Source organism: Chlorocebus sabaeus, chromosome 7 (assembly GCF_047675955.1).
Source record: "Chlorocebus sabaeus isolate Y175 chromosome 7, mChlSab1.0.hap1, whole genome shotgun sequence".
In the NCBI taxonomy this organism is placed as follows: Eukaryota; Metazoa; Chordata; class Mammalia; order Primates; family Cercopithecidae; genus Chlorocebus; species Chlorocebus sabaeus.
Window position 1 is genome coordinate 78768870 of NC_132910.1, and position 16123 is coordinate 78784992.

Here is a 16123-nt window from a genome sequence, read left to right on the forward strand (position 1 = left end):
CTTCGCCCAGGAGCTCCACGTCTCCTGAGTGCTCATGAAGGGAAGAGAGGCCTGATTGACTTCTTCAATGTGAAGACCAAAGCCCAAGCAATACTGTACAATCCAGTTACCTCAGTATTGCCCTTGAAAATGGATTTCACATTCATTCTAGCCATCCTTGCTGCTGCTGCTACTGTAGCAACATTATTAATTGCAAAAAATCTGAGTTCTTTAAAGAAGTGGACAACTGGGGATAATCAGAGTACTAAAGAATCTGGCAAACAAAACAAACAAAAAACAACACGCCTATTTTCAAGATGGCAACCAAAATGGAACAGGAAAACACACAAGGAATTGGATGAGAAGGAACAGAGACCAGATGAAGAGGACGGGGAGGAACAGGGAACAGACCAAGGACTGGGAGAGAAGGAACAGGACACACATGTAAAAGTGAACGAAAAGCAACAGGGCACCCAAATTTCGTAAGTGTAACATAAAACTTGGTTAATTACAAACAGGCAACACATGCCGATCAAACGAAGAGGGAGGGCGCTGGACCACACTGGGCTCTTTTTTGAGGACCACAGCGCAGTGGCTGGAGGCTAAAGCAGACTTGGTGTAAGTGGCACACTTAAGGTCACTTTCCTGTAAAACTGGTTTCCAGAGACAAGGGTCAGCAGCGGGGCCAGCATCCTTTACAACGGTGTGAGAAAAGGTACGTGGAGGGAAAGTTGTCAGTGTAATCTTATATCTTGACAGAAGTTTGACTTTTGGGCCGGGCGCGGTGGCTCAAGCCTGTAATCCTAGCACTTTGGGAGGCCGAGACGGGCGGATCACGAGGTCAGGAGATCGAAACCATCCTTGCTAACCCGGTGAAACCCCGTCTCTACTAAAAAATACAAAAAAACTAGCCGGGCGAGGTGGTGGGCGCCTGTAGTCCCAGCTGCTCAGGAGGCTGAGGCAGGAGAATGGCGTGAACCCGGGAGGCGGAGCTTGCAGTGAGCTGAGATGGCGCCACTGCACTCCAGCCTGGGCGACAGAGCGAGACTCCGTCTCAAAAAAAAAAAAAAAAAAAAAAAAAAGAAGTTTGACTTTTGGTATTTCAAATCCTGCTGAGGAAAAAAGAAAAAAAGCCTAAAATGTGCTCATCCCGCTTTCGCACAAGATCAGCAGCTCCCCCGGGGCTGGGCAGGGCGGAGCAGCAGGCACCGCACAATGCGCGCCACCTCACAGAGCCGGGCGCGGCAGGCCTCGAGCCACAAGGGGAGTGCGCAGGCCGGCACACGGGCCCCTCGGGGAGGCGAGGCCTAGGGGCGAGCCCTTCTGAGAGCAGCGGGTGAGGGGGCGGCGCCCGCCAGTCAGGGCAGCATCCTGCCGCCCTGACAAGCATGCCTCCAGTTGCCAAAACCACCCAAAAATGTGCCTCAAAACACGTTTGCAAAGCCCCGAGCCGGCCGGTCGCCTGCCTCTCACCTAGCCCGACCGCCCGATGTCCTGCTGCCGCGCGAGGGCGAGCGAACCAGCTCTGCTTCCTCTCCTCCTTTCCCCGATCCTCCCCGCCCCCGCCTTCCCGCTTCTCCCGCCCCCGGATGGCTCAGCAGCCTCCATTTTCCAGATCTTTCTCGAACCCGCAGCTCCTTGGGCAGCCGTTGCCCGAGTGCTGACGGAAGCGGCCGAAGTCCCGGCCGGGAGCGGGCTCGGGCGCGGAGCGGAGGCTCGCGCGCCTCCCGGGCGGCCGAGCGCGCAGGCGCAGGTCCCAGTAACCGCCGGTTGGAGACGGCCGATCCGCAGTAGGGAGAGACCCAGGCGGCTGGGCGGGACGCGACGCAGGCTGCGGCGGGGACGGCATCGGCTCCTTCCGCGGGTTTCCGACTCCCTGCCCTAGATTTTCTGCTTTGCGACTTGGGGTCCCCTCTCGTTTGCTTCTCGTAGGAGTCGCAATCCCAGCAGCAATAGCCCAGAAGAGGACGCGGTTCCCGTACCGAAGGCTTCACCACCAGCAGCCCGACCATCACGCGGCGGGATGTCTGTGGTTGGCATTGACCTCGGCTTTCTCAACTGCTACATCGCTGTAGCGAGGAGTGGCGGCATCGAGACCATCGCCAATGAGTACAGCGACAGGTGTACCCCGTAAGTGCCTCTGCTGAGCATCACCTCGACCCTAAGAAACGTTTTTTTCTCCCGCCCTTAATGTTTGTCCTGTCTGCTGGCTTCCTCGGATTTTCCCCTAATGTGTGCCGAACCCCGAGATGACAGGTGCAGCCCGTCAACCGCAGTCCCTAGAGACCGCCGGGTGGCGGTCGGACTTCCTTGCCCCGCAAAGCTTCTTTTCCTTCAAGGACGAGAGACCGCACTAGTTTGCGCAGCTCTCTTTTCTGTAGCCACGCACGCACGTCCCCTGCCTCCTTGTGCCGCTGTCCCCCAACGCCTCTCTTGCTTGAGAGAAAGAGGTTGCTGTGGGACAGCCCTTGGCGTCCGGAACATCCAGAAAGGTCTCCGGTTGCCTCTAACGAGGTTTGCGTGGGATTATCAGCCGCGGGCAAGCAGCCCCGCACTAGCTGAGTAGAGTTCTTAATCCTGCCCTCCCTCCTTTCCCCGTCCCTCTGGGTGACAGCTTTTTCTCAGAAAAGTAAAAAGTCAGCTTCGGCTGCACACGTCAGAGATGAATTGCAGGTTCGTCTGGCCGCGAAAGCCTTTTTTTTTTTTTTTTAAGGGCGAGGAGTGAAGCTTGTGGGGTTTTACAAAACCCAGTGCCCTTGAGAACTGGAGGTAATGGAGCCGGTTTCCAGGACCAAGTCAATGGTGTATTGATAGGGAGAGCATTGATAGGGAGAGCCTGGGGATGGGAGTCACTGGCCTCATGCATTGGTAACTACGTCAGTTGCTGGAATGCGGCGGGGTTGGGTCGGACCAAAAGCGTGTTTCTGCAAAGTGAATTGTCGGAGTCGGGGGCAGCTGTCCCGTATAAACATGACTGTGGAGTGATTCTATTATGAACGCTTGATGAAAGGCTTAGGAGCGGCGTTATGTCATGGAAACATGTTTCCACATGTTCCGTTGTTTCTCTGGCCTGGGAAGTTTGTTGGCAAGGAATATAATGAAGTAATTCTGTAATATGAAAAACTAGCTGCTGCTTATTGGCTGCTGTTACTGGTAATTTTATGAGGAAATCAACTGTATGAAACTTGTATTACTTTTCTACGGGAAGGTAATGTGGCATCTTAATTTGACCGTTCTGAATGGTCCAAAATATAATACCTAAGCTATACTAAAACAAAGTCAGTGTCCACATGGTCTTTAAATACCTCATTTACTATTCTGTGGACAGCTTTAAAATATGGCAAAGAGATACTGAAGAGTAACTCACTTGAAGCAGTCTGTGCTTTGATTTCTTTCAAAGAAGATTCTAGAAGGTTTTATACCTTTTTTCTTAGATGTACACATTCTATTGAAATTTTAAACGTTTTGGACGTTTATATTTTCAGTATATGGGCATAGATAAGGTAATCCTCAATACTGTTTGAACTCTTCTACTTTTTACATCTTTTTCTGGCTTTTATGCGCAATGGGAGGCCAAAACAGTAACTGTGAAGTCGATGAATTCGTCTCTGCAAGGTTTTGTATTAAGCCACAACAAATACTGGCTTTCGCCAGAAAAGGACCGGAAATTTCACTCTCCACCTTCAGCAGAGTAGGGGTTAAAAATGGGAGCAATCTTTGGCTTCAGTGACTCTCATTCTATAGAGAAAAAACTGAGAGGCAGTGTGGACATTCTTTTAGTCCTTAAAGCCATATCCCGAAAGATCAGAAACCAGAACAGTAAGAAAGATCGATCTACATTTCCAGGCTGAGAAGTCTCTTTAGTAGTGAGTGAACCTGTGACTCTTTAAAGAGCCTGGCCGGCCAGACTTTGAGAGTTCTTTTAAAAGTGGGCTTCTAGAGTCTTCTAAAAGTCTCTTTGTTACTGTACTTAGGCATATTGGCTGGTTCTGTGTGGCTGAGAAGTAATGTGATATTTCTGATTTGTGAGCTAGAAAGCCAATAGTAATATCTAGATTTAATGAGCCTAATCTAAACTAGAAAGTTCTTAAAGTGAAAGGATATTTCGCACTTAGCTTGCATCAGCAAGTCTTCTCTCCATGGCTGGGCACTGTCATTTACTTCAAAAGTGTATTTTTTTGTTGTTGTTTCTGAACAAAAGTCCTTCATGGTAGTCTAGTCCTCTTACACTATGTATTACTTTGTGGGTCCAGATGTTGAGGAAAAACATAGCCCTTCCAGACCTCAGGACGTTTATCCATCAATTCAACACCGATCATGCAAAAAGCATTGTAACTATTAGATAACCTTTAACTTTTCTAATACACCACAGTATTTAATAACACACATAAATAAAATGTTACCTTTGCAAATAAAATGTTTTTCATATTCCAGTTGCTTACATCAAGATAATGTGACATATTTCTAAGATGCGAATACATTATAAAATGATCCTGTGAGAAGAGGAAAGAAATGTTCAATTTAGTTGTTTTCAGCATTCATACTTTTTACATTTCTTTCATTAACATACTTGATTGCTTACAGTTGAGAGGATCCTGTATAAACCAAGAAGGACAGTTTAATGAAAAAGAACCAAGTTTTGGCCTATAATTAAGGGACAAAACACAAGTTAATTTAACCTATTTATTCAGATTCACCTTCTGTAAAGTTGGAATGGTTATACTAGCCTCTCATCTCCTGTTGAAGAGGGAGAGAGAAATTATGCATAAACTGAAGAGACAAAATACTTTTTCTGAACATTTTCTTATTGAAAAATTATTACATATGCTCATTATAAAAAATACTGGCACATTAAAAGATGAAATTAAAAATTGTAATTCCTCCAGATGGTTTTCTGTGTGTTTTCAAAGGGAAGGGGAAGTATATACTTTATGTTTAGTAACCTTTTTCTTTTTTTTTTTTTTAAAAGACGTGGTCTTGCTCTTGTTGCCCAGGCTAGAGTGCAGTGGCGTGTTTTCAGCTCACTGCAACTTCCGCCTCCTGGGTTCAAGCGATTCTCCTGCCTCAGCCTCCCAAGTAGCTGAAATTACAGGCACCCACCACCACACCCAGCTAATTTTTGTATTTTTAGTAGAGACGGGTTTTCACCATGTTGTCCAGGCTGGTGTCGAACTCCTGACTTCAGGTGATCCATCTGCCTTGGCCTCCCAAAGTGCTGGGATTACAGGTGTGAACCACTGCACCCAGCCTATGTTTAGTAACCTTTTTCTATGTAAAACATACGTATTTCTGTACTATCAGTTGTAGTGTCTGTATAATCATGGTAATTTAATCCATACCCTGTTAGACATTCAAGTTGTTTATAATACTTTATAAACAGTGTTGCAATAACTATCTTTGTAACTAAATTTTTGATCCTTCCAGTAAATTCCTAGAAGTAGAATTCCTGAGTGTCCACGTTTTTAAAGGTCTGGTACATGTCTGTTATTGTTCACTTAAGTATGGATGTGGGGATTAGAATTTCCATCCCAGGCTTAAATATACCAAGGTGATTAGTTTCACACATGGGGAAAAAAGCGATAGCCAAGAATCATCATTAAGTATCAAATTAAAGCATGTGGTAAATTGGAATAGAGATTGCTATGTGCTAAGCAAGCATTGTCATATGTATCACAATTCTATGAGTTTGATCATACTAGCTATCTTTTTTTCCATAAGAAGTCTAAAGCAAAGTTAAATAACTTGGCCAAGAATTAGTAAAACAGTGAATTGGACTCTGTTTCAGGCCTCTCTGACCCTAGAACCCAAATGTCTTTCCAGTATCCGTTGTTGTAAGTATGGCATATTTGTAACTAGGTTAATGATGAAAGGAACAAATTACCTGGTTGAGCAGTTATTGTACAGGAAAGCATCTTTGCTCTGCTATCAGTAAAAGTCTAATTTTATCTAGTTTCTAAGAAATACTGTCTTTTTTAAAAACATTATTTTAATAATTCTTAAAAATTTTTTTGACACAGGGTCTTGGTCTCTTGCCCAGGCTGGAGTACAGTGGTGCAGTCATAGCTCACTGCGGCCTTGAGTTCCTGGGCTCAAAGGATCCTCCCACCTCAGCTTCCTGAGTAGCTGGGAGTACAGGTGCATGCCACCATGCCCCACTATTTTATTTTTTTTCCAACAGAAATAAGGTCTTGCCATATTTCCTAGACTAATCTCGAACTCCTGGCCTCAAACCATCCTCCCATCTTGGCCTCCCAAAGTGCTGGGATTATAGGTGTGAATCAACGTACCCAGCCAGTAATTCTTTTAAGTCATGTTAAGGACATGTAAAAATCTTACTTTGTTTTTAAAATTCATAAAAAATACATAACAAAACAAATATTAGTGTAAACATTTGGAGAAAAAGTAGTGTGGAAGACAATAAACTACTATTAATAATGGATATATACTTCTCAGAGATAGAATTATGAAGGAGGTGCTTTTAATTTATGGTCTGTAATGAATACTTTGTAGGAGGGAATATGGATTTTCTTTAAATGAAACTGAAGATTTTTGTTAGGTATATTTTATCATCAAAATTCTGCATGATTCTTCAACATTTCCTATTTCTTTACTAGTGTATGAATAATCTGGAAATATGGGAAAATGCTGTTTAAATGCTGTGTTTCAGATGAATGAGACCCCTCTTAAATGCATGAAAATAGAAATCACTTTGTTGCATTAAAAACAACAGCACATAGAAAATGTTAAACTCCAGGGGTTAACTGTAACTATAATAGATGGGCATTTTCTGGTGCTGGCAGTTTGGGATGAAGAAGAGGCTTTTACCTTTTTTTGTTAAATATTCTTTTTACTACAAGAGTTGGTTTTATATGTTTTACTATTTGAGCTTATATTTTATTTAAAATATTTTAAATGCTGAAGAATTACACAAAGTAAGTCTCCCCCTTTATCCCTTCCCAACCACCTCCTAAAGTTTTATTTGTTTCTAGCTATACGAGTATGTGATTATATGTATGTAACTGGGATTTTTTTTTAACAAAAGCAGAATTACATTACATTCTGCTTTCATTAAAAAATATTTTTTAAATATTTTGTAAATTGTTTTCTTTTCACCTCAAAATATTGTGGATATCTTCTCAAACTTATGGCTTTAATTTACCTCATTCTTTTTCCTAGCTGTATAATATCCCATTGATATATTGACTGTTATGGACATTTCAAGTTAATATTTTGCTAGTGACATACAAAAATTCAGTTAATACCTTTGCTTTTTTTAAATCAAATTTGCTGAGAAGAGTGAAAAGCCAGGTGATTTCTAAATGTTTAACATTGAACTGACTTCCTTAAGCACTGGAAAAAAAAGGTTTAACATAGCACTGACAGTCTTTTATTATGTGGTCATTATGAATTAATGAGTATAGTTGTGTTGTGATAAAACTTTATTTACAAAAATAGGTTGCAGGTTGTGGTAGTTTTCAAACTTCTGGTCTAAGCAATTATAACCAAAATAATTTTAACATTGTTATGCATTGATATTTGTGTTTGAACCAAGTGAATTATAGGTAATATGAGTTTTTCAAATAATGTATCTAATATAATAATAGTTAAATAATGTATCAAATTTAATGTAGCTAGTATACTTAATCAGCTTTTAAAATATTGTCTACCTATGTAAATATTTGTGTGGTTTCTCCTAATGGCTTCAAGCTGATTTGTTTATCATTACATTTACTAAGCATTTGAAAACTCTTAAATTATTATTGTTTATATATTGTTAAATGTTTAATTCTTTGTCCATAATGAAAAGCTGAAAGCTTTGTTATTACTAAATCATATGTGCCTAGAGGTCTTATTTTTAAATAGCAAGCTAGAAGCAAATTGCAACCGTGAGCTTTTTTGAGAGCATTCTTCCCCCTCTTCTAGGGCAACATTTTTTCCAAATAATTTGAGAAACAATATCCAGATGTTTTCTTTGCTGTAGAATTTTGTAGTTCCCTTAATTTGTTCATAAGCATTGAAATTCTCCCAGAAAGGGATGTTTTTCCCAACCTTATTTGAACGTCTGAGGAACTATGTTTCATAGAGCACTATTTTGGAAATGTTGTTCTAGGGCAGAGGTTCTCAACTGGAGGTGATTTTGCCTCTGAAGGAATAACTGACAGAATGAGATATTTTGGGCTATGTCACAACTGAGATCAAAAGAGGAGGTACTGCTGGCATCTAGTGGTTGGAAGCAAGGAATACTCCTAATATCCTACAGTGCACACAGTACAGCCCCAGTGACCCAACAAAGAATTACCTGGGCCAAGATGTCAGTAGTGCCAAGGTAGAGAAATCTGCTCTGTAGACATCTTGGCAAGAATAGTTGAAACTACTTTGTTCAGCCCGTGATTTAAACCTATGGATTACACTGATAGTAGAAGGTGAAGAGTAATTGTGGTTTTATGGAACTGGCAAGGAAAAGAAAAGGGCTGCTTTTAAAGCTTAGAGAGTGAGGACTGAATCTTAATGGAGAATAATAAGGAGCAAACAAACTTAGTGCTGAGCTCTTAGGCAACAAATCTCTTCTGGTAGTATGTATTTTCTCCAACCTAATCATGCTTGGCCTTATAAAAGTAAGCTTTTTGAGAGAGGAAGAAAATCCTGAATTTTAAGGAGAAAATACAGATACAGCTTTCTTAAAGTAGCATCTTGTCCTCTGATTTTTATGCCCCTCTCTTAGTAAAAGGAACATAGGACGTTTAGAAATCTTCATTGTTTAGAATTTCGTGGTATTTTCTGATAATCTGAGATTACCACACAATAGCAAAAGCAGATTGGATATTATAGATTTAAACTGCATTGAAAACCCTCCCTTTATTTTAGCCATAAAATGACATTTCTAAATAGTAGTTGAAATAATACAAAGTAAATATAGATTATGCTGTATACACTTGGATAAACTGTATCTTTTTCTGTGAAAACTCTTACATCAGCCTAATATGTGTTATAATGTGTCTATTTCCCTTGCTATTACTAATGTAAAAGTTTTGAGAGCAAATAGGTGTTTAATTTATTTGGGTTTTTCTGAAAGTACTTGGCAAATATTTATTATTTAATGATTGTAACATCCTGGAATGTATTTGAAAGAAAATCGAAGGAGTTTGAAGGGTGCCTTTATGAAATGGGTGTTCTATATATTTGAAACTGGGCATTTCCAAACCTGGTTAAATGACAGATTTTTTAACTTTAAAAATTGTCTGCTTTTAACTTCAGAGAATATCTGATACTGGTAACTGTTTAGCTTTCTTGGTGAAGTGATACATGTATGAAACATATTTCAAGGGACCAGCACTTAATGGTAGTTGAATCTGAATCTTACTTAGCTCTACTGTTCTAACAAAAAGTAAACGCTTGAGAATCAACCTACAAATAAAATGTTCAGTGTAGTCAAGTGATGGTAGTAGCCTACTGTTGAAAAATTAGAAGTATTTGGAAGTGTGTCCAAATAATGGAGTTGGGAGCAAGATGGGCTATAAAGTAGTCTGAGAAATGGCAAACCTATATTTTCTCTAATAGATGAGTTTTAGGATGGAATGCCAACATCCACACATTACCATATTGGATATGTAAGTTTTTACTCTGGCAGATAATATGTTGAATCAAGGAGTTATTTATAAGATATGTGAAGATGTCATCTAAGCCACTGATTCCTGCTATACCCTTATTTTCCTGTTTTCACCAAATCACAACTAAAGACCAGTAACTTCCATTTCCTCTTTAATCTGATCATCACTTTTAACATTTCAGTTCTAAGTATATATTTGCTTGGATGCCTCAAAGTTACCTCAAGCCTACCATGTTCAAAATAGAGTTTGTGACTGTCCTGTCCCCAAACCTATCTTTCTTAGAAAATTTTCTGTCTCATTGAGTGCAACTAGAAACCTAGACGTTATTCTTGTCACTTGCCTTTTCCTACTCTCTAGTCCAACACTGCCCATTAAAAGCATATGAGCTACATAGGTAATTTTAAATGTTTTAATAGAGCCAGGTACAGTGGCTCACACCTGTAATCCCAGCACTTTGGGAGGCCAAGGCAGGTGGATCACTTGAGCCTAGGAGACTAGCCTGGGCAACATGGTGAAACCCCATCTCTACAAAAAATTTTAAAAATCAACCTGTAGTCCCCAGCTGCTCAGGAGGCTGAGATAGGAGGATCGCTTGAGCCCTGTAGGTCAAGGCCGCAGTGAGCCAAGATTGTGCCACTGCACTCCAGCCTGAGTGACACAGCAAGACCCTGTCTCCAAAAAAAAAAAAATTCCAATAGTTACATTAAAAAGGCAAAATGAAGCAAGTGAGATTAATTTTAATATATTTTAATTCAGTATATCCAAAATTTTATCTCAATATATAATCAATATTTTTAAATTGAGATATTTTACTTTTTTAGTATTAAATTTTTAGAATCTAGAGCACAGATGTCCAACCATTTGGCTTCCCTGAGCCCCACTGGAAGAAGAATTGTCTTGGGCCACATATAAAGTACACTAACACCGAAGATAGCTGATGAGCTAGAAGAAAGGTCCATGCATAATTTTTGTGATATCTGCCACCACAGACAAAAAAGTACCTGCATTCAAATGGTTGGACACCCATGGTCTAGAGTTTATTTTACACTTTGTATACGCACATCTCAATTCAGACTAGCCACATTTCATGTGCATAATAACCACATATGGCTGGTGGCTAGTGGCTAACATATGGGATGGTGAAGATCTAGTCTGTCACCAAGTCCTTTAAGTTTCCTCCTAAATATCTCTTCTTTCTTCTTGTGTCCCAGCTGTCACCATCCTGATATAGATGACTGGTAACTTTTTGCTCTCCTCTCGTCAGTTAACACTATGGTCAATATGATCTCCAACAAACTCTCTACCACTTTTATCCCACATCATTTACTCTTCCTTAAAATCTTACTTCCTTGAGTAAGCCTTTCCTGACTCTCCTCCTCTAGGTTAATTCTTGCTGTTACAAACTTTCGTAGCACCATGTTCACCTTCCGTTATAGCACCTGGTTTACTTTCTTTTGTGTGAGTCTATAGCATTGTGAGATCCAAGAGAGCCAAAACCATATTTTCTTTCATTATTATATCCCTAGCAACTAACAGTGTGCCAGGCATATAGTAACTATTAACAAATACGTGTTAAATTGACTAAATTAACTTTTTAACTGTTTGCTTTCCCTGAAAATCCAGTAGTCCCCAGCAGAACAGTATGTTGTTCAGCCCTGGGAAAGCACTGCTCTGGAATATTACCTCTCCAGTTTGTATTATATATCAGTAGGTAGGGTCCTCTCCATCATTCAGAAATGTTTAATGAATCCTCATTGAAATTTAATCCTCATTAACTGAATAAATTTTAAGATTATAATCTGGTACCTGAGACTATATAATCTGGCCTTGGTACTATCTTATCAAATTGTCCTATGAAACTAGCCAAGTTATATTCTTTTTGTTTTCTCCCTGGCCGAGTCCAAATTACATTCTTCTAGTCCTCAAATAAACATTACCTTAGGAACCATTATTCCATTCATTAAGTAGTTTTATTATGTCCTAGAAAAAGATCTAGGCTAGAAGATCTAGGCTAGTGCTATCCAGTAGAACTTTCTGTTGTATATTTGTTCTGTGTGTATTCAGTTCTCTGTATATCTGCTACCTACAAGTGGCTGTTGAGCACCTGAAATATGACTAGTCCTGAGAAACTGAATATTCTAGTTAATTTAAATTGTACTAGCACCACATGACTTGTGGCTACCATATTAGATAGTGCAGATCAAGGCAGTGGATACCTGTTACCTCGCCTTCATGGAGTTCACATTCTGGCTTCTGGTACTGAGATACAGTCACTAAATGAATTGTATGAGATGGTAATACATACTATGGAGAAAAATAAAATTGGGTAAACAGTGTGAGGTATGTGTTGGGGAGGAGCAGGAATGTTGTTTATATAGGATGGTGAGGATAGGTGTTTCCGATAAGCTGACATTTGAGCAGAGACCTGAAAGGAGTGAAAGCACAGGCCTTATGGATGCATTTTCTTAACACTTCAGAAAGAGAGAACAGCATTTACAAAGGCCCTGAGGCAAAAGGGTGCTTGGCGTATTCTAGAAATAGCAAGGAGATCAGTATGCCTCCTAGATTGAATTTGCAGGGTAGAGCAGCCAAGGACCAGACCATGAAAGGCTTTATTGGCTGTTAGGGGGACCCAAGCTTTTACTTTGTGAGATAGGACACCATTGGAGGATTATTTCGTGATCAGAGAACAGCAGTGTTTCACGATCTTAGTTTTTAAGTGGATCACTTTACTACATGGAGAACAGACTTACATACCTATATATCAGGAATGTCTTTTTCTGCAAGACAAATAGGTATTAAATTTTTCTGTCCTTTCAAGTCTTAATTCAAGAAGTCACCTCTGTTGTCTAGAAGTGATTATTCTCTTCTTTGCTAGTATTATTATTAATTCTATATATTCTATTGATTTTTTTTCCGACAGACTATGCATTCTCCAAGACAGGTATTGTGACTTGTATACACGGAGTGCTTATAAATATTTGTTGATTGAATGTAGTTTTTTGTAGTTATAACTGAAATCATGGAAACATTTTCTTGAATCATAACATGAAATGGTATTTTGATGAAGATGTTATTCTGTGCTTGCTCTATGTTATTATTCTATGCTATTACATTTAAATGTGGTTGTTAAAATACAATAATTTACATAATGTTTACTATGTGCCAAGTATTGTTCAAAGAATTTACCTATATCCATTCTCTTAATTCTCACATAATCATATGAGCAGATATTATCACTATCTTCTAGATGAGAAGCCGAAGCACCTAATGGTTATGTAATTTCCACAAGGTTAAGTGGCAAAGCCAGGATTTGGCCTTTTTAACTGTTTACCTTCCCTGAAAATCCATTGGTCAGCATGGTTGAGTTTTCTTCTAAGGGGTCATAGATCAATATAATTTGAAAAACAGTTTTGGAGATCAACATTGTATTGCCAGCTATTAGGACATTTTTTTTTAATTGTAACATTTATTCTGACCACCATTTTATTATATAGGGAAGCTTTAAAATAAATTTTTGATTTGCGTAACCTATTTTTAAAATAATATATTGTTATATTTCTCCTTTTAAATTTATTTTTGTGTAAGGAGAAGCAAAATGATAGCACAATAATAGAAAAGTGCCATGGGACAAACTTTGTTTTTCTGGTTTAGGGCCTGTATATCATTGGGATCAAGAACTCGAGCCATTGGAAATGCAGCAAAGAGCCAGGTAAATTGTTAATGTGGATGTTTTGACTTACAGGAAGAATTAACTGAATATTGGTAACTAAGTTCCATAAGTTATATTGTTAAGAGTGAATAAGACAGTGAGGAAAATAGGACAGGTACTTTGTTTTTAGATATAATTTGCTTTGGGTTGTAAAATATTTCTTGAATTTTATTTTTTAAAAATATTTTTTAGTTGTGAAGTTAGGGTGTGCTACTATGTGACATCGGTTTTTCCCTGAATGGTGTCTCAGGTGACCATCCAGGAAATAATGAGGGATATTCTGTCTAGAACATACATTTGAATGACAGGTAAGTAACATCTTTGTAAAATAAGGTGAGAAAAATGAAAGAACTAATTTCCAGAGTAACTCAATGTGGTACCACTAATTTACATAGAATTTGTTGAAGTATTTATATTTTTAGGCTTTTAATCCTTATGATTAGAAGGTTGACTTTTAACATCCCATGTTATAGATCGATTTTCCTTTGACTTTCATTACTTCCCTGAACCAAAAGCCCTTAACAATTACTTCTTGCATTTTATATATATCTGGGTCTTATATCTCACATTCTGGCTGACTTTCTAAGTGTGTCACAGATAATCAGAGTCTCTAAAAGCAACCTTTAAAGTCATTTATCCTAAGGAGCTAAAGAGAACAACATAGTAATTCAGCATCCCTATAGTTTTCATCTCATAATTGAAAATCAAGGTCTATTTGACTTTAAAGGTCACTAGGATTATAGCAACTGGATCTCAGTAATATTCTGTAATTTGAACTGCATATTCTAGTTAAAGAAAAAATGCTTTGCAAAAATGCAAGCCATTTACAAATTAAGACACTTTCACTTAGCACTATGCTACATGGAAGGGATTTTAATTTACTAGCCTAGGAGCAATCCACAGCAATGGAAGCAACATACTAGCACATGAAGATTTTCACAAAGAATTAGATATGGAGAGAAAAAGAAAAACTAGACAATAATAAACCAGTTTAAATTAAAACACAGAAATGGAAGTAGAAAGAAATAATCAAAGATACAGGTTGCATATCCCTTATAAGAAATGCTTGGGACCAGAAGTATTCAGATTTTGTATTTTTTCAGATTTTGGAATGTTTGCATGATACAGGTTGACCATCCCAAATCCTGAAATCCAAAATGCTCCAAAATCTGAAACTTTCTAAGTGACAACATGATGTGCAATGGAAATGCTCAGTGAAGTATTATATTTCAGATTTTTGCATTTGGGATGCTCAGCTCATACTGATTCACTAGGGCAAAAGTGTTGAGGAAAACCAAAAAGATGAGTTGTAGATATTTGTTATTTGAAATGTTTTAAAGGTTTGTTCTTTCTCTTCCGAAGACATTAATTTTGAATCCTAACATTCCCAGGATAGGTGGAGAATTTGGGAGGCAAGTGTTAAAATGTGTACATTCTCATTGTATGACTTTACCATCAGTTGGAAACCAGAAAAATGAATGATTATGTGTAATCCTAAACTTGGATGTGTAGGATAAAGGAACTTGGTGGTTGTCAAGTATTAGGATAGAATTTTATTTTGCATTTATTAAGTAACTGATAAATACGAGTGTTTACTGCCAACAGATAGTCACGAACGTAAGAAATACGATTCATGGCTTCAAAAAGCTTCACGGGCGATCATTTGATGATCCTATTGTGCAGACTGAAAGGATCAGGCTTCCCTATGAACTGCAGAAGATGCCTAATGGAAGTGCAGGAGTTAAGGTGAGCTTTATATTGCCAGGGTTACAAACATATCTTCAAATTAAGGAAACCCAATATGATAATATTGCTATTTGTAGTTTGACCTTTTTCCTCTAGATACAGTACATACACACCCAAGGGATAATAGTTTTTGTAATAATTTTAGTGAATGCCAGGAGATCTAATTTAGATAATTTTTTCATTCAAATCACACTGTTATTGTCAAGGAAAAAAATGGTTATTGAGACTCAAGAGAATAGCTTTTAGGGGATAAAAATAAAGGTATATAGGATTCAAAAGAATAGACCCAAAAAGTATGTTATTCAGAAGAGTGGACCCAAAAGTTATGTTAATTGCTATAATGAGTTTAATGAGTTCTAATTTAGAAGAATCTTATAACATACTATAAATGTTAAAGCATATTTTTCTTCCAAGTAAGACTTGGATTCTGAATTTTTAATTTTATATTCTGAGATAGTTGTACATTAGTTAACCAAAACATGTTTGTGCTGATTTTTTTCAAAAACTAGCCTCACAACACACGGAACTACTATATGGCCCAGAAATTCCACTCCTGGGCTTATACCCAAGGGAACTGAAACATATGGGCACACAAAATCTTGTACATGAATGTTCATAAAAGCTTTGTTCATAATAGCCAAAAAGTGGAAACGATACAAGTTTCTATCAACTGATGAGTAAATATACAAAATGTGGTATATCTTAACACATGGAATATTATTTGCCCATAAAAAGGAATGGAGTACTGATATATGCTACAACATGTATGAACTTTGAAAACATGCGAATTGATGAAAGAAGCCAGATACAAAAGGCCACATACTGTATGATTCCTTTTATATAGAATTCAGAGTAGGACAAATTCATAGAAACAAAGTCAGATTAGTAGTTGCTAAGGGTTAAGGGGAAGGAAAAATAGAGAGTGACTGCTAATGGGTTTCTTTTTGGGTGATGAAAATGTTCTACAATTAGATAATGGTGATCAGTGCACAGCTTTGTGAAGATACTGAATTGTACACTTCAGAAGGATAAACTTATTGCTGTGCAAATTATCTCTTAAGAAAGTTATTTTTAGTAA

General features: G+C 38.5%; 1 protein-coding gene across 1 annotated transcript in view; it reads left to right on the forward strand.

Annotated features, from left to right (window-relative positions):
• The first annotated feature begins 1766 nt into the window (after positions 1 to 1766).
• The window catches only part of HSPA4L (heat shock protein family A (Hsp70) member 4 like), a 55974-nt gene continuing 41617 nt past the window's right edge, over positions 1767 to 16123 (forward strand). Inside the window, exons 1-3 of the mRNA XM_007999757.3 lie at positions 1767 to 2109; positions 13242 to 13299; positions 14905 to 15045. Coding sequence (XP_007997948.3) covers positions 2003 to 2109; positions 13242 to 13299; positions 14905 to 15045 — 306 coding nt within the window. The 5' untranslated portion in view covers positions 1767 to 2002. The remainder of the gene's footprint in view (positions 2110 to 13241; positions 13300 to 14904; positions 15046 to 16123) is intronic.